Source organism: Microtus oregoni, unplaced genomic scaffold (genome assembly GCF_018167655.1).
Source record: "Microtus oregoni isolate MIOR12 unplaced genomic scaffold, Mior012 000004F_ref0000308, whole genome shotgun sequence".
NCBI lineage: Eukaryota > Metazoa > Chordata > Mammalia > Rodentia > Cricetidae > Microtus > Microtus oregoni.
In genome coordinates this window covers 11,982,085-12,009,502 of record NW_024543063.1, presented here as the reverse complement: position 1 = coordinate 12,009,502, position 27,418 = coordinate 11,982,085, and the positions used below count along the sequence as shown (strand labels likewise).

The window sequence follows — 27,418 nt, the reverse complement described above, 5'->3', positions numbered from 1 at the left end:
CTTACACAGGAAGAAGAGAACTGACTCCAGGGTAGTCATCTGGCTCCACACATGCGCTGTACATGTGCACACGTGCGCGCACACACACACACACACAAATACAAGAATACCAAAAAAAGGTGATTTTTGATTATTGCTATTGTTGGTTTTTCTTAGACAGGGTTTCTCTGTGTAGCACTGGCTGTCCTGAACTCGCTCTGTAGACCAGGCTGGCCTCGAACTCACAGAGATCCACCTGCCTCTGCCTCCCTAGTTTTGAAAAAAGGGTGATTTTAAAGAAAGTATTCTTTTGAGTTTTTTCTAGGAGCTAAAATATACTTGGTCATTGAGCAGAGAGGCTAACGACTGAATCTAGACATACTGATAGGTGTGATTATAGCCTCAAAGTCCACATACTCTTAATGCTCAGGTAAGTTCCTATTAAATACATAATCAACTTTATATGGTTCGCACTTGGCTCAGCATTACAAAATATAATATTCTTGTCCCCTAGCTCTGATTCGTAGCACTGTAGTTTAAAACAATCCCTTCCCCTTCTCCCCCACCCCCTACCCCCACCCCCTCCCTCCACCGCTTCAGAATGTAAACAAGGCACTCCCAGGTGTAAGAAGACGTCAGCCCTGCACCTTCACTTTCCAAATGTCCTGGTGGGGTACTAAACAAGGGATTAGCTGCAGGATTTTGCAGAGGATTCAGACTGAGATAAAGTGATCCAGATTCAGACCTGGGATGTCAGCACAAAACGGCTTTCCTAACAATACATCCATGTGTTCAAGGGCATACACATTTCAAGATACAGTAATTAAACAATAATGGGTCAGGATGTTGACTACAATTACTGTGTACAGCATAACAATCACTATGGATCATATCACTTAGTCCTTTTTAAAGATTTGGGATAATTAGTTTAAGTCAAATAAGAAAACTGAGAGATGCCAAATGCTTATTCTCCCATAGAAACTCCCACCAAATGTGGTCCTTTGTTTTAAACTTTCTACAACTAGAAAAGTGGGCATTGACTTCTGTCAAATAGTCTCTCTGCTAGACTAGCATGCTGCTGTGTTAACAGCAAACCATACAGAATACTGAACACAGCAACTCATGCTCTTCCCAGAAGGCCTCATGTCTGGACTCCTTAGGTGAGACACTCACATGGTTTCCCGCTGAATCAGATCCATGCACACAATCAGGGCGTCCAGGACTCAGCTGGTTAAGGGCAGGAACAGAGCCAACAGTGCCATCACCCCACGAACACTGCAGTTTCTCCCAGCAAAGCCCCCACTACTGACAACGGTGGACAGTGGATGACTTGGAAAGGCTTGCGCATGTGCCCCTCTTCCAGATTTTACTTCATAAATGCTATCTATCAATGTATACATTCTGACAAGTAGTGTGAAAAAGAAATTAAACACAAAAGAGTTAATGCATATTGTTTTAACAAGAACATGTCATTTAATAGTGCCTAGAACCCTATTTAGTAATCACCGTCTATTCTTAAATACAAAGCAGGCCATAAGGCAGCATTTGTAAGTCACTCCAAACACAGCAGCACCTCCCAGTGGTCAAGAACACTACTACTAATTGTTTAGGGAAAAATACTAAGACTAGACCCTTAAAATTAGAACCCCATTCTTGGGTGTTGTGGGGGGATGGTGAACAGAGTTTCATTTCATAGCTAATTTTTTTGTTTTGTTTTGTTTTTCTTGGGACAGGTTTCTCTGTGTAACAGTTCTAGCTGTCCTGGAACTAGCTCTTGTAGATCAGGCTGACCTCCAGCTCAGAGATTCACCTGCCTCTGCTTCCCAAATACAGGGATTAAAGGCGTATGCCACCACCACCTGGCTCACGGCTAATCTTGATTGTCAACTTGACACCTGGGAGGCCAAACCTCAGCTGAGAATTGTCTCCAGCAGATTAGCTTGTTGACGTGGCTGTGGGACATTTTCTTAGTTACCAAGTAACATAAGAGGGCCCAGACCACTGTGGGTTGTACCATCCCTGGGCAGGTGGACCTGGCTGTTTAAATAAGGTGGCTGAATAAGAGCCTGAGGAGAAAGCTCAGTAAGCAGCGTTCCTCTGTTGATTTGTGCTTCAAGCTCCTGCCTGAGCTCTTGCATTGGCTTCCTTCCATAATGGACTATAACCTGTAAGCTAAAATAAACCCTTTCCTTCTCAAGTTGATTATGGTCAGTGTCTTACCACACCAACAGAAGAGAAAACTAGAATAGACCTATGGGAGATATGAGAAATCTCAGCTTGACTATTAACGTGATTTTGTGGCATAAAAATGTCCTTCAGAAGAGCAGAGAAAGTTAATGCTATACTCTTCTAAACATACATTTCTCACCTCTGTGGTGGTCTGAAAGAAAATGGTGCCCAGAGGTTCATAGGGAGTGGCATTATTTGAAAGGATTGGGAGGTGTGGCCTTGTTGAAGTAGGTGTGGCCTTGTTGGAGGAAGTGTGTCACTAGGGGTGGACTTTGGGGTTTCCAATGCTCAAGCCAGGCCCAGTGTCGCTCTCTCTTCCTGCTGCCTATGCACTGGGATATAGAACTCTCGGCTACTCCATCACCATGTCTATCTGTGTGCTGCCTTACTTCCTACCTTGATGATAATGGACTAAACCTCTGAACTGTAAGCCAGCCCCAATGATGTTTTCCTTATAAGAGTGGCCGTGGTCAAGGCATCTCTTCACAGCAATTAAACTCTAAGACAAACACACTATAAGCAGTACAATCAAGCCCTCTCCTCAGTCCACACATGCATTTATTCCCTAGGATTCCCCCACCCCATACTTCCCAACTTCTCAATACCACAAGGAACAGAAAGAGCAAGAGACTAGAAGACCTGGAGCTGGGCATTAATTAATTAGTTAACTAATTCCATATTAATTATACACCCTCTTTTCCTCAGAGAAAAACATGCCCCGATGTTCAGATCTGAGACTCTGGGAGAGCCTCACCAAACTGGACTGTGATTTTCCAGATAAATGAAAATTTCTTGACTCCTTGGGCACAAAAAGGATACAGTCAGCTTGTCGAGAGCCTGGTTGGATTTTGCTTTCAATGTCTTCCAGCAAATCAAAATCTGGTAGCATCAGGTGTCTGCGCACTGTGATGTTCTGATACTGGTCCTCACCAGCAAGGGCATTATCAGTGTTGTCTGTACCGAAGAGGACTAAAGCAATCTCATCCTTCCTCTCGGAAAATACCTAGGACAGAATATCCAAAAGTTGAAGACTGTATGCAAACAGCCTAGAAGGAGAGGAAACCTAACCTTCAAGGGGTAGGAAGATCATATCTCCTTAGGAAGGTCCCCCGGCCACCTGATATTACTGAATGAACATGGGACTTACTAGCAATGACAATTAGGTTCTAAGCAGATTTTTTCTTTCTAATTTTTAAAAAATCATTTTATTATTATATTTAGATGGATATTTTGTCTGTGTGTATATGTGTTTATGTTCATGCCTGGTACCCCAAAAAGAGTATGACTAACCCGGAACTAGAGTTACAGGTAGTTGTGAACCACCATGTGGGTGTTGGGAATGGATCCCAGGTCTTCTGGAAGAGTAGCCAGTGCTCTTAACCTCCAAGCAGTCTCTTCGGCTCCCAAGCAGATATTTCATTACCTACAGACTTCTTTTCATTCCAGCACAAGTAAGCATGCATACTTCATTCTCTCCTTCTGCTCCTGACTTTATGCTAGATGTGACTAGCAGTTGCCAGTTTCTGCCTCCACTTCCTGAGAACCATGGGCTCCAGCCTGGAACAGCAACCTGAAATGAACCCTTTCTTCTCTAAGTCATGTTTCATTAGGCTTTTGTTGTTTTGTTTCTTCTTTCTACCAGCAGCAGAAATTAAACTGGGACAGCTGTCTCTGAGGCAGAGTCCTTTCCGATATCCCATGCTGGCTTGAAACTTGCTGTGCAGCCCACGTGACCTCAACTGCGCCAGCCTTCTGAGGAGAGGTTACAAGCATACACCACCATACCCAGGTTACAAAGCTACATTATTCCTCAAGTGACTCTGCCTGGTAGGGATTATCACTTCTTACTTTGACACAGGGCACTGAAGCATTACGTTACATGTCCCCAAGATAGCCACCATCCATTCCTTTTCTCCATACATCTGCAGGCTACTTCTTAATTAAAAAAAAAAAAAGTCTAATTTCCTCTCCATCCTTACTTGTGAGCTGGCCTTAATGACTTACTAGCAAATACAAAACAACAAAAAGGCATTCTGGGAAGCTGGGTGTGGTGGCGCATGCCTTTAATCCCAGCACTCAGGAGGCAGAGGCAGGTGGATCTCTGTGAGTTTGAGGTCAGCCTGGCTACAGAGTGAGTTCCAGGACAGCCAGAGTTACACTAAGAAACCCTGTCAAAAAACAAACAAACAAACAAATGGCATTCTGGGACTTCTAAAACTAGGCCATAACAACCACACAGGCAGGGCCTCTGGGAATTACTTCCTCTTAGAATACTCCTTAGAAGTAGTATAGCTGCTACCAGCTGGGTAGTGTAATGCAGGATTTTAATCCCAGCACTTGAGAGGTAGAAGCAGAGGCAGGCAGATCTCTGTGAGCTTGAGGCCAGATTGGTCTACAGATTGAGTTTCAGGACAGCCAGGGTTACACAGAGAAACTCTATCTCAAAAAAACAAAAAAAAAAAAAAACAAAAAACAAAACAAAAACAAAAAGAAGTAGCTGCTACCATGTGAGGCTCCCAAACTGCATGAAGAGGCTGTACATAAGCGGTTTCGGATGGGCAAACCCCAGCGGAGTTCACAGCTGCCATAAAGCTTCATCCAGAGAGCTGTGGGCTGCCATCTTCGACATCCACAACAAATGAGCCTTCAGATAACTCCAGCCCCAGCCTCCGTCCATGTGCAAATTGTGTGTGCAATTGTGAAAGAGGTGTCAAGGGGAAAAAAATCTACCAAAATGGTATCTTACGCCTGTAATCCCAGCAATTGGGAGGCAGACATGAGAACTGAGAGTTCTAGGCCAGCCTGAGTTACAGGGAAAGACCCTTCTCATTTAGGAAAAAAGAAAAAAGGTTGGAAGTAAAATAGAGTGTGATGGCTAATATTGATAAATTGATGCCAGCTACAAATCTCTGCCATGCCTATGCGAGATTATTTAGATTAGGTTAGCCTGTAGGGGGTTATCTTGAGTAACTGAGGTAGGAAGACCCACCCTAAATGTGCTGGGGTCTGGGCTAATCAACAAGGAGAAAGGGATCTGAACTGTAGCCTTCGCCTGGCGGCCTCCCTCTGTTCCCTAACTGCAGATGCAATGAGACCAGTGGCCTCAAGCTCCTATGACCATGACTTCCCAGCCATGGCTGCTGGACTCTGAACTGGGACAAAAATAAGTCTTTTTATATTTAAGTTGCTTTTCAAGTGTTTTGTTGCAGCAACAAGCAATTGATGGAAAGGGGACTGGGAAACCCCCTACCTGAGCCTACCTCATCATCCCATCAAACCCGCCAACCATGAACAACTCCTTCCTAAGGTCACTAAGATACTAAGTTTGGGGTAGTTTGTTATGCACTGAACAATAACTGGACTAGGCACAAACACACTGAAGGGCTTGCTACAGATCATGGGGTCAGTGAATGACAGCGTAAAGGAAGGATTCCTATGCAAGTCATCTGCCTCCAGGAAGGGTTCTTTTAAACATTTTGTATTGCCTTTTGCTTCCGCTTACAACTGTCGCAGCTAGAGAAGGGGCCAGATCAGGAAAAGCAAATAATATCAGGCTCTGGTGGTAGGCAGGCTTGAGTATATTCTGCAACACACAGGCTGGAAATACTGAGGACGCCAGGAGCTGAAGGCAATGAGTGTTCAAAACACGGGTTACAAGCTTAAGGTTAATCTGAAACTTACCTGTCGTTGGACAAACATGGTCATCACTTTCTTTGCTTGTTCAAATGGGGATTCCTCACCAGGAAAGGCGTTACCCATGGCAGCCCCCACGTCCATACACAGCACAACAGCTGCCTAGAAACGAGTCCCAAAAAAAAGTATCCAAGGAAAAAAGAAGTTATTAGCAAAGATTCTGAAATGGGTCCCCATGCTGGTATGTATAAGAGGACCGATAAAGAAGGGGACATGTGCTATAGACAGAATGTATGACAGAATACAACGTCCCACTCTGGAGAGGCTGTGAAGGGACCAACAATCCCCTAGATGGAGGAGTCAACCATGTGAGTAATGAAGTCACAGTCACAAGCAATGGCACCAGACCATTCAATCATACACTGGGGACTCTCTTGAGTTTCTTTTCCTATTGCTGGGTCTTTTCACATCAATTACCATAACCAAAACAATCTCCCCACAGGCAGGCCCAACGGCCCATCTCACCCTGTGATTCTACAGTTTGTCAAACTGGTGAGTAATACTATCACAGGGGCTAAGGAAAGGAAACAAACTAAATGTTAAACGGACACATGTGAAGCTTTATGTGCTTTACATACAAAATTTATTCAACTATCAACTTCAAAAGACCTGACCTAATAACTCATAATTTTAAAGTAAATTATAGATTTGAGCCAACAAGGTGATATGGCTGCAACATTCTAGCCTCACAAACATGTTAAATTTTATCAGCATTATAATGTATTCAAGATACTAGATTAGCAATTCAGAGATCTGGGTTCTAGTCCCATCTCCACTAACAAATTAGTTCTGACCCTGTGGGAATGTTAACTCCCACTTAACCTCACTGTTAATGCAGTCAGGCATAAAGCTGTGGACTACGTGAGGTCTAAGACTATTTACAGATTAACAGTCTTGATCCTACCAGCCTCATCTGTGCTTCGTGCTGAGCAGACAAACTATGAGCAATTCTAGGCATCACATATGAGAGAAAGATCTAAAAGTGACCAATGAGGAAGGCACTCTTCTCTGAATCAGTGATAATCTGTCTCTAGAGGTGTTTGAAAAACCTGCATGACCTCCTGTGCTAGGGAGATGACTCCTAAATCTGACCTTTTTTACAACACTCAAAGGAAATACTATTTTCTCTAAATTCATAAAGAATGGAACCACGCCAGGAAATGGTAACACACGCCTTTAATCCCAGCACTCAAGAGGCAGAGGCAGGTGAATCTCGGTGAGCTCCGGGCCAGCCTGGTCTACAGAGTGACGTTCCAGGACAGCTAGGGCTGTTACACAGAGAAACCCTGTCTTGAAAACTCCCCCACTCACCCCCCAAAATGGAACCATATGATGCAGTGATATTAACAGATTTCAGAAGCAATGACAACTTATTTGGGAATGAACAGTAATAAACTACAGAGTACCTCAGAGACCAATTCAATTTATACCCCATAGGAATTCCCTCAACATAAAAATCTTTTTAAAAAAAGAATCATAAAATACTCTGGCTGTGTTTATTTATTATATGTCCACAAAACCTGTTTATAAAGGACCAGAAGTCTTTTGTCAAGAATTAGAGAGTCAGAAAAAGACATCAAAGAGTTTCACAGTATGAAAAATCTGGTCTGGAAGAATGTCTGTGATACTTTATTTTCTGGAAGCATTAAGAAAACAGGGACAAGAGACTTGGAGAGTATAGCGACTCATTTTGACACGGAAGCAATACAGCTTTCAGGTACATCTGCCACAAATAAGCCCTTCACAGGAGTTACAACGTTTTCAGTAACTGAAAGAGCAAAGGAGGAGAGCAACATCATAATGAGTTCATAATTTAATCAAAATTTCCCAAATGGGGGTGCAGGAAAACAGAGACCAGTTATTCAAACCCCTATCTTGTTTGCCTATATTAAGGGAATGGGCGAGTGAATGAATGAATGAATAGCAATTACACTTCTCTCTGTTGATCAGAGTATCACTTTAAAGCTCACTGTAATTTCCTTTATCAATCAAAGAAGCCAGGTGTCACAGATTCTTAGCAATGTGGCAAATATCTTTTTTTCAGGGCTCTGAAAATGGCTTGAGTTCACATCTGTATTTTACCACCTATGGAAACCATGACCACGTTCTGAACACTTGAGTTCTTCGTACCTTGGTTCTCTTACTTACAAAGCTAAGGGCAATAATGTTCATCTCAGGAGTTGGTGTGAATATTTAATGAAATAGGAATAAAAGGCTTAGTTCTGTGCTTCACACTGTAAGCTTTCAAAAAATTCGAGAAACTAAATTATTAGGAAGGTAATAATATGACACTATATTTTTGAGTTATTCACAGAATCCTATCTCAAGTTTTTCAAGCCTGTCACGTAGGAGATAATCCTGGATAACATATAAATTCTTACATAGATTTTAAGAACCCAGGTTCAGAAGTGGTAAGGGGCGCCGGCGTCAGCAGCAGGTGGTGTGGATAGAAAGTAGAAGGGAGGCAACTAGTGACGGAGGGAGGATGAGGAGCAGGTGAAGCAAGAGGGAGAAGAAGAGGCGTGAAGGTGAATAAGGCTCAAAAGCAGAACTCCGGACCCCAAGCTTTTCGCTTTGGGGCATCCATCCTTCAGCCTTCAGACTGGCACAGCTGCGAGCCCACAGTTCCTGCTACCGAACCACCCTCTGCAGATCCCAGGCTTGAGTAAGGCACAAAGGCCAGCAGTCAGTACCTTATTACCGGACCACGCCATGTTGCTGGTCCACGGGCCGTTTCGTTACTTTTCCCGGACGGAAACCTACAGTGTGGCAACGCAGTTCCGGGTGGCTCATAGGCCTAGACTTCCGGCTCGGCGGGCAAGGGGCGGGGAAACCCAGCTCCAGGGCTGTGAGCATGCGCACAATTCCCTCCCTGCCTCCCTAGGTAGGGCTTTGTTTTGAGGCGTTAAAAACTCGAGTACTGGGCTGGTGAAGTGACTCAGCTAGTGAAACCATTTGTCATCAAGCCTAACGACCCCAGTCTGACTCCAGGGACCCACTTGGTGGAGAGAAAGAACCAACTCCTGCAAGTTGTCCTCTGACGTCCACGTGTCCCACACATCACAATAAATAAATTTTAAATAAATTTAATAGTAAAAAGTAAACAAAGAGGGCTGGAGAGATGTCTCAGCGGTTAAAACAATTGGCTGCTCATTCAGAAGCCCTGAATTCAATTCCCAGCAGCCACGTGGTGGCTCACAACCATCTATAATGAGATATGATGCCCTCTTCCGGCCTGCAATCATGCATGCAGACACAGCACTCATACATTTTTTAAAAAGTACATTTTTAAAAAATGTAAGTAAATAAGGGACAGGAGGAATTGGCCACAGGTTAAGGAAGTACTGGTTTTGCAAGGGTAAGTTCCCAGTACCCACATCAGGCAGTACAAAGCTCCAGTTCCATGGAATCTGACGCCCTCTTCTGACTTCCACAGGCACTTGCGCCCAAATGCACACACCCACATACAGATGCATGCATACACGATTTTTAAGACTAAAAATAAATAAATAATTGTTAATAGTGGTCCCTGAGCTAATAGTGACCACTCCACCTAGCATTTGTGTTGGCACTCTGGAGTTAGAGTCCCCTAAGTAAGAGGAATGCAGAGAGTCACGTATCTCCTCTAAAGGCCTTCTAAGCAGGATACTAAAGAAAGACTATGAAGGTACAGTGGCCTTAGGACCAACTGCCAAAGGAAAGAGGGACAATTCTCCGAGTAAACAAAAGTAGAAAAACTTTACAACTTTGCAGACAAAATGGAAAGTATAAACACCTAAGGAGGGGGCAGGAGTTGCTGGAGAAATGGTTCAGTGGTTGGAAGCACTGACCACTTTTCCAGAGGCCCTGGGTTCAATTCCCAGCATTGACAGAACAGCTTACAACTGTCCATGACTCCAGTTCCAGGGGACCTGACAGCCTCACACAGACATATATGTAGTAAAAACGCCAATGCACATAATAAATAAATAATTTTTAGAAGAAAAAAAAAACACCTAAAAAGTAATCTCTGGTAAGAGCTCCCTGATAGGTTGGAGTAGCTGTAGCTGAAAAATAAGTTCAGGAAGCCTAAGGTGTCTTTTTCTAGAAATGGAGGCTGCCGCTGGCTCTGAATGTTTGCCACTCATTTTCACAGAACTCGCCCAGCAGTCCTTCCCTTCCGGTGACTCTGCCTGTTTTCTCTGAGTCACAAACAACAGGTGCACATCTTTGTTCTGATGCTCATGTGGTCATCACTCAGGTTGTCCACGCTGTTGTGCAATGAGACATTTTCTGGAGAAGAAGTCATAATGCACACAGACAGGGAGCCCATGGCAGAGCAAAGCCCTGGATACCACCGAAGTCCAACGTGGTGAACGAATGAGTCCTATGGTGGGGTTTGAGGTGTGTATTGCCATACCTGGCTCTAGGGCTCTTCTGAAATTATTTCAGTTTTGTAAGTCCCTAGGTCAAGGTTGACCACCATGTAAGCTTCATCTTGGTATGCTTTGGGTGGATTCTTACCCTCGCCCCATTGCCACCATGCTCCTTGTCATTGGTTCCCCTAATCAATGTGACTGACAGATAAATGTGATAAATGTGATTGCATTTTTAAAATAAGAGTTAGGTAAAAAGGTGACTAGGAAACAGATCGTCTAGATAGAATTCCCATAAATCTGTGGTCCACAGACAATCAGAACTTAAGATAAAAGATCCCTTGCTGAGAGCATCTCCCTCAGAACCACCACAGGCTCGCGTTTTTCTGTAAACAAAAGCATTCAAAGCTATTGGGGGGCCCTCAAAAACAAAATAGGTAACTGTTAATCAGACTTTATTATCTTTATTTTTATTTAAATTATTCATATCTCTGGAAATGCACCAGAAAGCACCACAGCTATTCTCAAAAATACTGGACACATTTTCCTTTTCTTCTGATCAAGCTAATAACAGGATTGTTTTTTAATTCTCTGAAAGTGGAGTTCAGCACCATACATTAAATGAATGTCCCTGGGTGGCAGTTGGGGGAGTTTGATCAACCCCTCTAGTTCAGTTCATGGCAGGTTTTCAAAGCACTTCTTTCTGAGACAACGAAAAATGAACATCACCCCTTCTTGTAAGAACCCAAACTCCAGAACTCGCTGACCTCTTAGGACTTGACATTTTGAAGCCAGTACACTCTTAAGAATGAACTTGTTCTTTCTTCCATCCAGAATCTTTTCACCTGGATGGATTTGTTGTGTTATTCCTAGTTCTGCCAGAGGAGCTTCATGCTGGAAAGATCGAGTGAGTAAGGCTCCTGGGTTGGATCAGAGTACAAGCTAAACATGGTTTGTGTTTTAAGCTACTGATCCCTGCTGGGTTAGTGTTCGGCAGATTCCCCTCCCCCTCCGTCTCTATAGTTTATAGATTAAATACTGTCAATCCCTGTTCCCCCTTCCTTCCCAGGAAGAATTATACTGTGATTATATGACTGTATGCTTCTATCTAATGGGCTTTCTAAAGAAACCTGAAATCACATGGCAAAAGTTAAGTTGCCAAGTACATGAGATGCTACTATCTAAGGCATATGCATAGTGTATGCAGCTCATATCTATCTTTAAATCCTCTGTGTAAGACTAGGGCCAAAATAATGAATAAACAAATAAATAAATAAAACTGCACTAGTAGTTTGGAACTCTGAATCATCTAAGTACCTATCATAAGATGTAGACTCCTACCCACCAGCCAAAAAGCTATTCTCCCTGTTCCCACAAAACCACATAACCCCAATATCATCTAGGAATATAGCTACCCAGATAAAAGACTACATTTCCCAGTATCTTTGGATGGTGAGGCTATATGACTATAGTGTGGTCAATGAGATATAATAAATATTGACGGGGGCTTTGTGCCCTCCTTTGCTTCTTCTGTGTTTTCCAGGAACACTGCTATGATGTAGATGTACCGCTGGAGATGTTGTCAGCATTTGGAAATCGGAAACTGAAGATACGAGCCCTGAGGACCACATTCCATCATCCAGAGAACTCCAGATGACATCACAGGGTCCTGGGACGGTCCACCTACAGACGTCTATATAAAAAGGAAATGGATTTCTCTCTTGTTTGGTTCACTGATGTTTGGGGCTTTACTTACATGTCATTCTCTCTAAGCACAAGTGATGCACACAGTTTATAGCGGTAGCTCAGCTCCCTAAATATGTCATTCCAGCTCCAGCTATTTTCTAGGTGGATTTGGTTACCCCTGAGCCTCTTTTCAAGATTTTTTTATTTATTTTATGCATATGAGTGCTCTATTGACTTTATGCCAGAAGAGGGCATCAGATCCCACTATAGATGGCTCTGAGCCACCATGTGGTTTCTGAGAATTGAACTCAGGACCTCCGGAAGAACAGCCAGTGCTCTGAACCTGAGCCATCTCTCCGGCCCCACCCCTGAGCCTCTTTATTCTTTCTGTCACATTTAGGCACACACTTCCCTGGATTACAGGCACCAATAACACCTTCAGGCCCCTGAGGGAATTTATAATGGATCTCCGTATCCCAGATAAATGGTCATTTTAGGGCAAAGAGCCAAGACACATTTGTATATCACACGAACTGCTTTTCTGTTTCCTGCCCTCTTGGAATGATGAAGATGATGGGATGACCAATGTGAGCCAGGATTTTCCAGGACTGTAAAGGGTATTGGATGGTTTAAGGAAAGAACCTGCTAGAACTGTAGAATGACTATTGACTACTAGGGCCTGGGAAAGAAGTCACCGGTGGTTTAGACAGTGGAGGTTTCTACTCCCTGGATAGGGTCCTTGTTGGAGAGATTGCCTGAGGTATTGTCAGACTCCAGCAGTTCCACGATGCTGTAGGGAGAGCAGTCCTCCAGGCCCAGCTTGCTGCAGAGCCAGCCGCAGAAGCCTTTCTCCATGTCACAGGCAGCTCGCCACCACGCTCCCCAGGACCACGAGAGCTGAACCACAGCGGCATAGAGCCCCAGGGAGGAGGCCATGGCCATGATGAGCACCGGGTAGAGGAGAATGAGGCAGGGGCAGTAGGAAATCTTATGCCAGAAGGTCCTCTCCTCGTTGTACACAAGGAAGATGTTGTACCAGGTGATAGTGCCATAGTAGAACGACACTACAAAAGAAAGGACGAAGACCACAGGCAGGCAGACCAGCGTCCAGAGAACCACGTGTGGACCCTGGTCTGCCCCCACCTGGCAGGCCCTTCTTCCCTCAGGGGCTACTTCCTGGGACAGCCCTTTAGGTTTGGTCAGTTCCTGCAGCTCCTTCTCTGTCAAGGTGACATGGATATCCACCATCTGACCCTTTTTCTTCCCGCGCGTGATGGTCCCCGTTAGCGTGACGTAGCGGCTGTCCGAAGGCATATTCCACACACCTGTAGGGCACAAAGGGGATGAGAGTCGAGAACTGAGGAGATCATGTTTCCCCTCAGCCCCATCCTGAAGCGAGACCTGAGCAGGAGCCGCAGAACCAGTGAGTCAGCCGCAGGCTTAAAGCCGATCTCCCTTGGAGGGCAATCTCTGCCATTATCACTCCCGCAGACACCGATGACACATGACAAAACCGCGGGCAAGATTAACTTGTTCTTCCAGCTGTCACGTCATTTCTCTGTACCCCAGCCTTGGCACAGTCTCTGCAACATGCAGATTGGTGAGGAAGCTCACCAGACACCATTTTATCATGACCCTGCTTCTGGGTAACAAGTGTTATGAAGGCATTATTTGTGACTATTAACCTGCACGTGTGTGTGTGTGTGTGTGTGTGTGCGCACGCGCGCGCACTGAGGGACTGGTACATCCCTTCCTTCTCACCCCTAGTCCTGTTTCCCTGAGATGCCTGTAGACACGCCAGCTATTATATTTTGTTTCTTATTTATTTATTTATTTTTGGTTTTTCAAGGCCTCAGACTCACAGAGATCTGTCTGCCTCTGCCTCCCGAGTGCTGGGATTAAAGGTGCGCGCCACCACCACCCAGCCTCTAGCTCTTATATTTAAACTATAAATAATAGCCACTCACTACACACACACACACACAAACTAAACATATATAATAAGAATTTTAAATATATCTATACAATAATTAACAATATGTCTGCCTTGCTTGAAAGTTCCCCTTAACATAGTTCCCAACCCCACATATGCCCTTGCTAGATGCACCAGGGTCCAGCCTGGCTTCCCTGCTGACCTTCCACCATCCTCCCCCTGGTTCTCACCACATCCTAACAAACACCCCTTCCCATCTATAGGCCAGTGTTGCTCTCACCCCAAGTCCGTTGCTGTCACAAAAAAAAAAAACTCTTCCCCACATCTTTCTTACCTGGCTCCTTCATGTTACTTGGAGGAATTCAAATGTCACTCCTTTAGAGAGGTCTCCTGCGGTACAAAACCCCTCCACTGGCAGTCACCTCCCCAGTGCTGTGAATTTGCTGTCTTTGGAACTACTTATCTTCCTCACTGTCTGTCCTCCCCGGGTGGAAGGTCAGCTCCAGGGGAGCAGAGACACGTCTTGTGTCATTCACGCTGGGCGTGTGAGTCTTAACACCCATCCTTCTACACCAGTAGGTCTGTCCATTGCCGCACAGTAATTCTTAACATAGAAAACCCGCATATTTGCTCCTTAATGGCAACAAATGTCCTTAAACGGGCAGAGTACAGGCAGAATTTCTGTGACATGCAGTACACGTACTTCGAATCTTAATAAGCACTGAGCAGTTCCTACAGTGCGGGCAAAGTGGCTTTAACGTGAGCTTAAGGAGTGTGAGAGTTAACTAGTTCCACACAAGGATTCTATCATATTTCACACAAATTTCAACAAGCCTATATTGTGAAGGAATACTGTAGCTCACTGATATCATACGTTTTAGTCTGTGCTGGCTAATCTAATGTCAACTTGACACACAAACTAGAATTATCTGAAAGGAGGGAATCTCAATTGAGGAAATGCCTGCATAAGATCTGACTGTAAGGTAGTCTCTCTTTTTTTGTTGTTTTGTTTTTGTTTTTTGAGAGAGGGTTTCCCTGTGAAGCCTTGGCTGTCCTAGAATTAGCTCTGTAAACCAGGCTGGCCTTGAACTCACAGAGTTCAAGTTTAATCCTCTGCTGGGATTAAAGACATGTGCCACCACTGCCCAGCTTAGTATTTTCTTAATTAATGATTGATGGGGGAGGGCCCAGCACCCAGCCCATTGTGGGTGATTCCATCCCTGAGCTGGTAGTCCTGGGTTCTATAAGAAAGCAGGCTGAGCAGGCCACGAGGAGCAAATCAGAAAGCAGCTTCCCTCCATGGCCTCTGCATCAGCTCCTGCCGCCAGGTTCCTGCCCTGTTTGAGTTCCTGTCCTTTCTTTGATGGTGAAAAGTGCAGTGGAAGTGTAAGCCAATCCTCCCCAACTTGTTTTTATTCATGGTGTTTTGTTGCAGCAATAGAAACCCTAAGACATAGCCTCCTGATGTGTTGGTGGTGGTCGTTTACTTTTTATTTTTGAGACATGGTCTCACTGCATATCCCAGGATGGCATCCAATTCATAACCCTTGCCTCAATCCCAGCCTCCCAAATGCTGGGATTACTAGTGTAAGCCACCACACCTGGCTGCCTTTCCATAATTATTAAGAAGCGTGACCCATTTATGTTAAGTGGTGAGTCTATAAAGCAGCTTCTTCTCTTACACTAGCAGTTATGAAAGGGTAGATATTCCATATACCCAAAACAGAGTGTTGTAGGCTCTAAGTAACTACTATCAGTATAATTAATGAAGATTGCAACACCTCAAGAAATTCATCACCCGAAAAAGAAAAGAAAAAAAAAAAGGCCAGTGAGCAGGTTCCTGTCTCTTGGAGGAGGGACCCTGATTTAGTTTTCTTCCGATGACTTTGAACAAGGAGCTCCAGAGAGACTCACCGTCATCTACAGGGTAGTCCAGGAAATCCTCCCCTTCCTCCTCTTTAGGCCGATCTCCACCTTCTGACTCTTCAGGCTCTTCGTCCATCTTCTCATTATCTGACCGGTAGATGATGATGGACTCTGGGCGAGACTCTTTCCTCTTCTTCTTCCTGCGGCCCATTGTGGACTCGCCATCCAGGGCCAGCGCAGCAGCCACTGCCCTCCTCAGTGAGCCATGGTGGGGGCTTGGGAGCTGGCTCTGGGTTTCTGCTGGTGCTGACTCTTCCATCCCAGTCCTGAGAAATAGCCCAGCTTACGTTAGATGAGTTTGACTTGCTTGAGCAAACTCAAGGTCCATGCATCACACAGCTTCTACCTAGAAAGGACTATGCAAACATGTCCCCAAAGATACATGCGACCTAAAAGACAGAAAAGCAAAGCATCAGTTGAAATCAAAGACGGCAGGCTGGAGAGAAACTGGGAAATCAACAAAGGAGGGAGGGGTCCATGGAAATCCTCTTTCAGTAACAGATGACAAATAAAATTTTAATATTACTTTTTGTCATTCGTATACATATAGTATTGCAAAAAACCCACCAGTCCCGTTAAAGGGCATAGAGTATAGGAAAGTTAGTGAGGAAGTCTATGGGCAGGTAGGAGTTAAAACCAATCCTACTCTCATTGTAGCTGGAGACTGACATGAGTAGGGCCAATACTTTGTACTTCTGACTGCCAAGAATACATCCCAACAATGCCCAAGTGGAAGAAGAGTCGTTGGACCTCATAATTGTGACTCCTTTGCTATGTGGGAACCCTGTCTCCTAGTACAACACGTACTGAGAAAGTTGCGAGAATCTGGAAGAGGTGCTTTCACTTTCAACACTTCATCCTCTCTTCTGCATATAAACCAGAAAGAAGAGAAAAGAACAAGCCTCTTATGGAGAAAATACTGGCCCATTACTTATGGTTGCAAACTCACCTTGGGCTAAGTTTGATTTTCTAGGTCAGTGGTGCTCAACCTTCCTACTACTGAGACCCTTTAACACAGTTCTCCATGTTGTGATGATCCAGCCATAAAATGATTTTTGTTGTTACTTCATAAATGTAGTTTTGCTCCTGTTATGAATTGTAATGTAAATATCTAATATGCAGAATATCTGATGTGCGACCCCTGTGAAAGGGCTGTTTGACCCCCAAAGGGGTCGCAACACACATGTTGAGGACTGCTGTTCTAGGAGATCGAAAAGCTTCATCTGGAACTTAAAACGTTAAGCCAAGGCATGCCAAGAAAACCAAGACAGAGGAGCTCTGTTCTCTCAATTCAGCCACCCACTCAGGTGGCTGCAATCTATTTCTGAGCTTGAGCCATTCTAAGGGCTGCTGTGACTGTTGTTGCTACAAAGTGAATATTAGCAACATCCAGCCTGACACACGTAGGTAACCAGCGGCTGATAGTCTTCCAAAGAGAAAGAGAAAAGAAAGCTGTTATTATAATAAGCGCTAACGGCTTACAACGGGGGCCCTTTCTATTACATAGGAACAATAAGTACTTTAATGTGTCTTCCTGGCACCCATCACCCAGTTTCAACAATAATAAGCTATTCCAGGTCAATCTTATTTCTTCATTGTATTTAGCAGCAAATCTTAAACACTTCCTTTCTACTTCAATATGTAAAATAAAATAAATGGGATAATCAGATGCCTCAGAGGGCAAAGGTACCACCGGCCTAATATCTGAGTTGGATCCCTTAAATGCACCATGATGGAAGGAGAGAACCAAAACCCCTAAAGCTGTCCTCTGCCATATACAATCCCCCAACACACACACACACACACACACACACACACAACACACACACACACACACACACACACACACACACACTATAAAGCCCCATGATAGCAGTACTCTGTGTAATTTTAAAAGCCATTCTTTAACATCATTATTAATTAAATTAACATTAAATAGAAATCTGCTCAAATCTCCCTGTTCTTACAAATGGTACTACATCTTTTTGTCTATAGCAGCACCACCCGGTGGAACTTTCAGACACTGCATCTGAAAAGAGGCTGGGCAAATAAGGAAGGGTTTTTTTGAGTTTTTTTAAAGAAGCTTCAGCTTTTTTTTTTTTTTTCTCTCCAAGACATGGCTCTGTGTAACCACTGTTGTTCTAGAACTCGTTCTGTAGACCAGGCTGGCCTCAAACTCACAGAGCTCTGCAGACATCTGCCTGTCTCCACCTGTCAAGAGCTGAGATTAAAGGCGTGAGCCACCACACCTGACTCACTCTTGGTCATTTTAAGTAATTATGCCCACCTTTTGACTTACGGAGGCTTTTTGTTTGTTTTTTTTTAAAGCTTGTGTGTGAGTGTACATGCATGTATGCCGTGTGTATGCAGGTGCCTTTAGATGGGGATGAAGTGGTCGTTCATGTCACAACCACACCATGACACAGCTTCTCGAGTGTCTGTTTTACTAAAGGATTTGGATTGGAGGAAACATTATTTTATTAAGCACAGACACTTGGGGAGTAGGATTTTATACCCATAGACATTTTTAACTAGGAAACTTGGAATCCTTAGCCTTGGGGAGAGCCATGTCTTCCCCGTCTCTTCATGTTGGACCATTTTGGTGAGGAGCCCTGATTTAGCTCACTGACTCCTGAGAGCCATCCAACATCGTCATGTTGGGCTCTTTGCTCTGGGAAGTCCATCTGCTCTGACTCTTCCTGGAGAGAATGGGGGGCTCCTAAACGCCTTGGCCCCGTGAATTCACAGCCCAACTACCTGGGCGATCAGCTAGACATAAGTAGACAAGTTTGGCAGAGTTCTTGCCTTTGTCTGTCTTCATCCAAAACTGAAAACTCCATCCAGGTTCCTTAACTTTTTTGCAGAAGCAGCAATATTAGTGCAAGTTTTTTACAATGTAAAATAATTTTTATACCACATAACCTGATTGTATTATTTTCTCTTGTCTCGGTTTGGTGATTTATTCAAGAGTGCAAGTGTATTTATTATGCATGTTCAAATAACACACCAAAAACACAGTGCCTTCTGTGATGAGACCCTGTGGGTTTGTGCTGTTTAGGGAGTCCTCTAGGCATGACCAGATAATAAAGGGGTATAGAATATCTTCCTCTATGCCTCACCTTTAAGAATGCTACCCATAAGCACCTGATTTATTTCAGGCAGTTAATTAAGGTTAGGATATAAAGGCAAGGCTCAAAAATCTGCTGATCCACGGGGATTACAAAAGAGTGAAAGGGCAAAGGACAGTTATCTACTGCCTGGAACAACAAAACTGTCATTCCACAAAAAACAAATGCACCCAAAGTTTGGAAATAAAGCCGAAACCAGCTGTGTGTGTTGGCATTGGAAGAAGGATGATTCAGAGTCCTTCCTGTCACACGATAATGTTTTAGACACAGGTTGTGCTTCAAACTGAATGGCAAGCTAAGATGTATTTCTGCTCGCTCGTCCACAGCCACACTTCACTTTAGCTGTGCCTACTGGGCCAGTCCACGAGACACTGAGACTATTCAAAACAAATAAGAGGAGGAGAGACTAAGTAATTGAGAATAAATGACACTACAGGGTGTGCATTTGGCATTAAAACCAAGGAAATACTCAGAAAGAACAAGAAGGAAATGAAGGATTGAAGAATTAGGAACAAAAATAGCGACAGAAAACTGGAAGCCCATAGCTACTGGGAGCATACATTCTCAGGGGCCCTGGGAAGACAGGGTTGGGCATAGACTCCAGCAATTCTCAACAATAAACCAACAGTTTGAAAATGGAAAGTTTTTTGGTAAATAGCTTAAAAACTTCCCTATCAGTAGAGGCTGTCACTGTATTTCATAAGCTATTTTTCATAGTATGCTTACTAATATATGACAGCAGGATTTATTAATATATAACAAATTATTAATCTGTTATTAATAATAATATTTGCCTCCACCAAATTTAAAATTATGTTAAAAGTGCATAGGGTGGGGTCCTGATATTGAATCTGGGAGGAGTTGGGGGGCAGAGTGGGGTTTAAGTATTATCAAAATACATTATATATGTGAATTTTTATTAATAAGAAATATTATATTAAAACTCAAACATAAGCCAGGCGACAGTGATGCACGCCTTTAATCCCAACACTCAGGAGGCAGAAGCAGGAGGATCTCTGTGAACTCAAGGCCAGCCTGGTCTACAGAGCAAGTTCCAGGACAGCTAAGAATACAGGGAAACCCCGTCACAAAAAAAAAAAAAAAACAAAAACAAAAACAAAAACAAATCAAACATAAATAATTCCACTGAACATGGATACCAGACAAAGCAACGTAATGTGTAATGCAAACTGAGCATGAACATGTCAAAGACATAGAAATGGCCCAAAGTCCTCATTCTGGTTCACAGAAGCAGCCTAGTGTTTTCCCCAACTACAGCCTCAGACGTGCTGTGGGAGGCTTTCTCACAGACATTAGAATACATCTTAGACTCACACCCACTGTCTGACAGCCAGTCATAGCAAGACCTCTCCAGAGCTGACAGGTTAAAAAAAATGACATCCGCCTTTGCTGACAGTCTGTTGCCAAGAGAGACACTTATCACTGGTGTTGGGTATGTTTTACTTCTGCAGAGGGACAAAGTTTAATCAATCACAGGTGGACTCCTGACATTGCCAGATCTTCAGTTACTCTGCTCATTGCTGTAAACCCAGGGGAGACAAGAACTTAGTGGACATTAGTTGCCAGTCGGTTTATTCAAGGCCAACCCTGAGGAAAACAGGAGAGACTCTTTCGCGTTCCTCCTTCACTTGGTTCAAGACTTTTATGGGGTATGAAGGAGTCACAGATCATGGGGTGTGAAATCCCCACGCTGGATGGAGTCTTTCTCCAGGGCTTCATGTCTGTCATTCTTTAAGAGTATAGTTGATACTATCGGGGCATAGTGGTATATGCCTTTAATTTCAGCACTTGGGAAGCAGAGTCAAGCAGATCTCTGTGACTTCAAAGCCAGCCTAGTCTACATAGTGAGAGAGACCCTGTCTTGATAAAAACAAAACAACAACGAGTTTAGTTGATCTCAGCTCTACCTCCTGGACAGCATCTGCATTTTCTTTCCAGGCAAACACTTTTCTGCCATCAGTTTCTATGAATTGAGGGCAGGAGGGTCATGACAGAGTTCTGTGTGAGCTCCCCAACACCAAATAAATTGTCTTAACAAGTAACAACAACAAAGTGCATGCCAGGCGCTGGGAAGATGGCTCAATGGAGAAGAGCTCTTGCTACGAAAGCAAGAGGACCTGAGTTCAAATCCCTAACACCCATGTGAAAGCGAGGCATGGTCATGTGCCTTTAACCCCAGAATTGGGGTGGGGGAGTTCCACAGCACCCACCATGTGTTCTATACTCTCAATACTTAGTTATACAGCTCCTCATGCCGTGGATTAGGAGTGGCATCGTGAGTTCTCATTCATCCCCACAGGCAGACAGGAAACATGCAAAGGTCAGGCGCTGCCCCACGCCTCATACCTCTTCGTCCCTAGTGGGTTAGACTCCCACCAGAAAGTCAGTATGCACCTGTCGATTGCTTAATTCAAGAAATGTCTTCTCTGAATGATGTAAACAGTTGTTGAAAGAGGAGGGTCTATACATCCTGGGCCTTGGGCTGGCTCATCCTCACATCTACCCCATCTCTGACCTGCTGGAGGGTGTGAAGAGACTGGTCCTGTGGAATGACAGCCACAGGACCTCCACGACTCGGGACAACAGCAGGCTATCCGAGAGGAGTTTTGGCACACAGTGGTGTGCCAGAGGCCTTGAACTCATTGCAAGGAACATTTGCAGGTGGGGTTGACAGAATGAAAGGGTGAACTGCGAGACACACCAAAGCTCCCCACGCCACTAGGATGAAGAGGTGCTGGAAAGACAAAGGAGTGAGGTGGGGGGGGGGTTGTTGCTTTGTTTTGTTTTAAATTAATTTTCAGGGGCAGATATGGAGAGAATGGCAGGCAGACGGGATTAGGGTAAATGATGTGAAATTTGCAGAAAAATCAATAAAGGGTGTTAGAGAGGGGAGGGGCTAATTCTCTTCCCTGTTTTTGTGCACATAGCATGCTATAGTGTTTGGTGTGAAAAACAGATTCTGAATCTCTCCAGCATTTTGGATTCTATAAGAGGGTAAAATAAATCCTCCACGTTCCCAAAACGTTAATCAACAGGATCAAGAGAAGAAACTCCTTTCTGGAAACCAGGCCCATCCTCCTATCTATGACCAGTTCAAAGTCTGTCCATCAGCATGGGAGTACAGAACGTTAACCTCACACTGAACTCTTCGTCATCCAGGGGATCAACAGATGTTGAAAAAATACACTTATACGCTAGAACTCATTCTTAGAACAATTGGTTTTAGAGGCTGGTGTGCTGATGCACGTCTTTGATCCCAGCGCTAGGGAGGCAGAGGCAGGTGGATCTCTGAGTTCAAGACCAGCCTGGTCTACAGGGTGAGTTCCAGGACAGCTAGGACTACACAGAAAAACCTGTCTAAAACAAGGGAGGGGGAGGAGGGAAGGAGGAAGCAATAAAAGAAGAAAGGAAGGAAGGAAGAAAGGAAGGAAAGAAGGGAAAGAGAAAAGAAAAAATTGGTTTTAATTTAATTTAATTGCATTGGCTTCTAGTCTTGTTGCCTTAGTCAATCCTTCAATTATAATTAAATAAGATTTTTGGTCAGGAGGTGGTGGCACACACCTTTAATTCCAGCACTCCAGAGGCAGAGGCAGGCGGATCCTTGTGAGTTTGAGGCCAGCAAGGTACAAAAACAGGCCTGAGCTCTCTGACCTTTGGTCAAAGTGCAACAAATCCACATTCATGGGTTCCCACAGAAGCCAAAAGAGGGGATCCAATTCTGTAGGACTGGAGTTACAGGTGACAACGAGCTTCCCAGTATGGGTTCTGGGAACCGAACTGGGGTCCTGTTGGAGATCAAGAAGTGCCCTGGAGCCATCTCTCCAGGCCCTACAAGTTAAGTGTTTAACTTGTAGGAAGATAGTGAGTTCATCAAAGGCACGAAAGAAAGCCAATGTTAACTCAAGATTATTACAACAGAAGAGAAGAGAAAATCCAGTCTGCGGGTGGTTAAGGTTCAGTTCAGCACATTGTCTCGCTGCCATGGCCCACCTGGTCCTTCCGCACTTTCCTATAAAGGCCTTGGAGCTTCTGGGTTCCCTATAAGGAACCTGAAAGGATGGTAGTTCTCTGCCATCTTCTTGGTTTGCAGCCTTTCCTAATGAATGCTTCTCCTTCCCTAGCAACCTGTCCCACTCCCCGGATTTTTGGATGGAAAATGAAAGAATTCAGTAGCCCAGGCTGGTGGTGTGGGCCTGTGCTCTCCTGCTCTGAAAGCTAAGGCAGGGGAATTGCAAGCTCAGTGCTTGCCTGAGCTACAGAGTGAGGTCAAGGGCACCCTGCGCAACTAGGTAAAGCCCTTTCTCAAGATAAAAAATGAAGAGGGTTGGAGAGACAGCTTGGTGGGAGAGTGCTTGCCCATATACACAAGGCCATTTTGCTCCGTATGCATAAGGGCTTAGGTTCAATCCTTAGTAAGGAGAAAACTACAAGAAGGCTGATTTAGCACCATCTGTCTACAAAGGAAACAGTTCCTAGAAGCAGAGGGAATTGTTTCTGAAGACATAGTACGCTCCTTACTGAAAGAACTGAAGATCGAAGCAGGGAGTCAAGGTCATGACAGGGAAACCCACAGAGACAGCCGACCTGAGCTCGTGGGAGCTCACCTCTGAGGAGCCTGCATGGGACTGACCTAGGCCTCTGCACGTGTGCGACAGTTGTGTGACTTCATCTGTTTGTGGGGTTCCCGGCAGTGGGATCAGAACCTGACCAGCGCTTCAGCTGGGTTTGGGAACCCAATCCCCACGCTGGGTTGCCACATCCAACCTTGATGCAGGGGAGGAGTTTCTGCCTCAACTTGACGTGCTTTGCTGTGTTGACTCCCATGGGAGGCCTGCCCCCTTCTGAATGGAGACAGAGGAGGAGGAGGTGGGTAGAAGAAAGGTGGGGAGAGAGAACAGGAGGAGAAAAGAGAGGGGAAACTGTGGTCGGTATGTAAAATAAATGAAAAAAAAAAGAATCGAATTCTTTATTTGGCTACTGTTCTACCTATGGTGGTGAGTACTCCTCTCACCCTACCCACCCTGACCCAACCCCTCCACTCCTACACGATAGAAAATAAGACAGGGAAACCCAACTATCCCATTGACTGTGCTGTATTTCCCAGGCCTAGAGCAGTACCTGGTACACAAGGGCTCAGTCAGCACTGACTGAACAGTCTGAGAGGGCTCTTGCTTTGAGGCATAGGCAGAGTCAGGGGCCTTACTGGTTTCCTTCAGCACAGCAATTCTGTGAATCTGCCTGTTGAGAACACCACAAGCACCTGTCACTCTGAGCCAGCAGCTGCTTTGCAGAGCAAGGAGAAATGATGTTAACTAGGAAGATGGGGAGGGGGAGGGACAGGGAGCTGAGTGAGCAGCGAAAGCATCTCAGCCGAGAAAGGAAGCCACTGCTAATGGGGTGTGACAGACAGCTAATGGGGCGTGGAGGCATCCTGGTGACAGCGAGCCAGGACAAAGGGGGCAGCCATGCAGAGCAGTGCTGGATTTGACCAAGGGAGTCACTGAAGCAGCACGGTGGTGGGCTCAGGACTGGGGTGGCTCCTGAAGGGGGCAGAATTAAAATCTGAAAACAGACAGCTTCCAAATGAAATTGCTGGGTGTGCTGACATTTAGGGGTTAGCAGATTTTGAAACCCTAGAGGCAGAGGAAGAGACAAAGAGAACGTACCTCCTTATTTTAAACAAAGGAGCCCCAAGAGATACCACACTTCTGAATCCCAGGTTTTCCTGGAACCGAGGGGGGAAACTTTGACTGCTCAGCCTGCAGCGTCCACGCAGAAGACAGGTGGCACCCTGTCATCCCCACTGGGCATAACTGCCGCATGTCCCCCGTGACCTTCTCACTTGATCCCCTGCCTCGGTCTGCTCAGTGGCCACATTCAATATTTTTTTTTCTGTTAAAAAATATATTGGGTGGCCGGGTGATGGTGGTGCACGCCTTTAATCCCAGCACTCGGGAGGCAGAGGCAGGCGGATCTCTGTGAGTTCGAAACCAGCCTGGTCTACAAGAGCAAGTTCCAGGACAGGCTCCAAAGCCACAGAGAAAACCTGTCTCGAAAAACCAATATATATATATATATATATATATATATATATATATATATATAGTAGGGGAGAAGGAGGTTTAGCTCCAAGGAGGAACGATGCGCAAGCCCCATGGCTGGGCTTCAACAGGCAAAAGAACAAACAACATATATCACTTTATCATTGGGATCAGAGAACAAGAAACTATATTTTTCTGAAATGATTCTTCAGCACTTCTGCCTAAATTCTTTTTAGGGGACCGTGGAGATGTCACAGAAGGTAAGGGTACTAATTTCTGTGCAAGCGTGGAAATCTGAGTCAGATCCCCAGAACACACTGGCTTGTAAGCCCAGAGTTAGACGGTGCTGGATGGAGATGGCAGGGGGGTTGCTGTGTCTCTCATCAGGTAAAAGGGAGCAAGCTCTGGTTCAGTGAGAGACCCTGTCTCAAGGGAATAAGGTTGAGAATGATTGAGAAGGGCATTCAACATCCTGCTCTGATTTCCACGCATGCACACACACACACACACACACACACACACAAATTTACTTTTCAAAAAAGGTTACAATGGTACCATTTTTTAAATGTGTTCATAAGCACACAACTGGCATAAACAGAAGGATAATGGAGCCCTTGGCCAACTACCCAAAGATAGCCAGAGAGTTTTAGTACTTCCTTTACACGGGTTGGTTAGGCGCTATCGGCAACTTAGAGAGGGATCTGCTCTAAAGAGAGGTTAGAGAAGGGCAGGGAGGTGGAGGGACCAGGAGGAGATGAGGTTCTCCCAGAGGTGCAGTCTTGCTGGTCGGAGAGACCCAAGGAGAGAAGCAATGGTTAATTCTACTCCTAACTCTCTGCATGAGTTTTAAGTGGTGGCTCCAGCCCCTGCCTCTTGAAACACAAACAAATGGTTTATGGCTTGCTACCTGGAAAGGGAGAATAGAACACCCCCACAAACTTACAAATGCCATTATTCTTGGAGTAAGAACAATGACCTAACATAGTCCCTACATCTGCCAAATTCACAAGTCACAAATAAGAAACAGAGAGTGGACAAGGCTAAGAGGATAAAGGTGCTTGTTGCTAAGCTTGATGTCCTCCCTTCGACTCCTGAGACTCATGCAAGGAGAGAAGTGACTCCTGCAGTTTGTCTTCTGACAACAACAGTCATTACACACACACACACACACGATAGATAGATAGATGATAGATAGATAGATAGATAGATAGATAGATAGATAGATAGATAGATGATAGATAGATAATAGATAGATGATAGATATTTGATAGATATGGACAAACAGATAGATAATAGATAGATGATAAATAGTAGATAAATGATAGATAGATAGATAGATATAGATAAATAGACAGATAGATGATAGATAGTAGATAGATAGTAGATAGATAGATAGATAGATAGACAGACAGACAGACAGAAGATAGAAGGATAGAAGGGCTGGGCATGGTATCACATGCCTTTAATCCCAGCACTCCAGAGGCAGAGGCAGGTGTGTCTTTGAGTTCTGGGTCAACCTAGTGTACATAGTTCCAAGACAGCCTTGTCTAAAAATAAAAAAAAAAAGGAAAGAAAAGAGAAAAAGAAAGAAAAGCAATAATAATAATTAAAACAGAATGTGAGTAATAAATTATTCATTGGAACCAACTTAGAGCAGAGATGTTTCGTGCTGAAGGCAGGTTCTCAAACATAAACCTAGAGATGAATCTTGCAAGAAACACGCAACAATTCATCTTTTTTTTTCCCTCTATGTAGCCCAGAATGAAACGGATTAGATCTCAAATCTAGGGAAGGGTACTTCTTTCTTTCATTTCTGGGTGGGGCACAGAGGAGGTAAGAGTGGGCCTAAATCTATTTCTTTTTAATCATTCATTATTTAGGCTCTGAGGACAGCTGCAACTGTATGTCCTCTCCGGACCCACACCCTCTCTTAGACTCCCTCCCTGAAGATGAGGAGATCTGGGACCTGGATGTCTGTCTTCCCTTCAACTAACCTAAGCCTTTCCCACTTCCTAGCCCCCTGCACACTGCAGCAGGAGCCCAGACAGACGGACGTCTGCTGTAGAAGGACACAGCGCGGGCCCAGACCTGCAGCCTTTCTCTACACAGATGCCCTGGAGATTTAATTTTAATTAACGGTGAGACCTATGGCCCCAGGATTGGATTTTCAGAACAGAGAACATCCTCCCCATTTCTTTTCTTTCTCACTCTCTCTTTTCAATCCCCTCTCCTTTTCCCCAATGTCATCAATATTTAAAAATAAATATGAAAAATCGAACGAGGAGTCTCACCCACACTTGCACTGGGACCCAGGAGGGAGGCGGGAGGCGGAGGATGCAGAGGGCTGCAGGCCAGGAGCGGTCCAGCTCTGGGAGGACGCCGAGTGCGTCGCGAAGGCGGAGCCTGGGCGGGACCACGCGGATACAG

At 44.6% G+C, this 27,418-nt stretch overlaps 2 protein-coding genes across 3 annotated transcripts in view; both read right to left on the bottom strand.

Annotated features, from left to right (window-relative positions):
• Xrcc5 (X-ray repair cross complementing 5) overlaps window positions 1-8,686 on the bottom strand; it is a 96,325-nt gene extending 87,639 nt beyond the window's left edge. Inside the window, exons 1-4 of the mRNA XM_041650012.1 lie at window positions 8,595-8,686; window positions 5,890-6,003; window positions 3,028-3,211; window positions 1,153-1,201 (exon numbers count right to left, since the gene is read on the bottom strand). Of these exons, the coding sequence (XP_041505946.1) occupies window positions 1,153-1,201; window positions 3,028-3,211; window positions 5,890-6,003; window positions 8,595-8,615 (368 nt within the window). The 5' untranslated portion in view covers window positions 8,616-8,686. The remainder of the gene's footprint in view (window positions 1-1,152; window positions 1,202-3,027; window positions 3,212-5,889; window positions 6,004-8,594) is intronic.
• A 2,080-nt stretch (window positions 8,687-10,766) lies between these two features.
• Tmem169 (transmembrane protein 169) lies at window positions 10,767-27,360 on the bottom strand. 2 transcript variants are annotated; one of them, XM_041650345.1, is made up of 3 exons: window positions 27,283-27,360; window positions 15,790-16,190; window positions 10,767-13,267 (listed from the first exon to the last, which is right to left on the bottom strand). In XM_041650345.1, the coding sequence occupies exons 2-3, from the start codon at window positions 16,058-16,060 to the stop codon at window positions 12,645-12,647; spliced, it is 894 nt and encodes a 297-aa protein (XP_041506279.1). In that variant the 5' UTR covers window positions 16,061-16,190; window positions 27,283-27,360; the 3' UTR covers window positions 10,767-12,644. The 2 variants fall into 2 exon arrangements, with proteins under 2 accessions (XP_041506279.1, XP_041506280.1); XM_041650346.1 differs by lacking the exon at window positions 27,283-27,360 and having other exon boundaries at window positions 15,790-16,256.
• Window positions 27,361-27,418: the final 58 nt, after the last annotated feature.

Excerpts from the sequence above, each read along its gene's own strand:
- Tmem169 (XM_041650345.1), bottom strand. The coding sequence starts at position 16,060 with ATGGAAGAGTCAGCACCAGCAGAAACCCAGAGCCAGCTCCCAAGCCCC. Across the intron at positions 13,268-15,789 it reads GGACTACCCTGTAGATGACG|GTGTGTGGAATATGCCTTCG; the intron begins GTGAGTCTCTCT and ends TGTGCCCTACAG.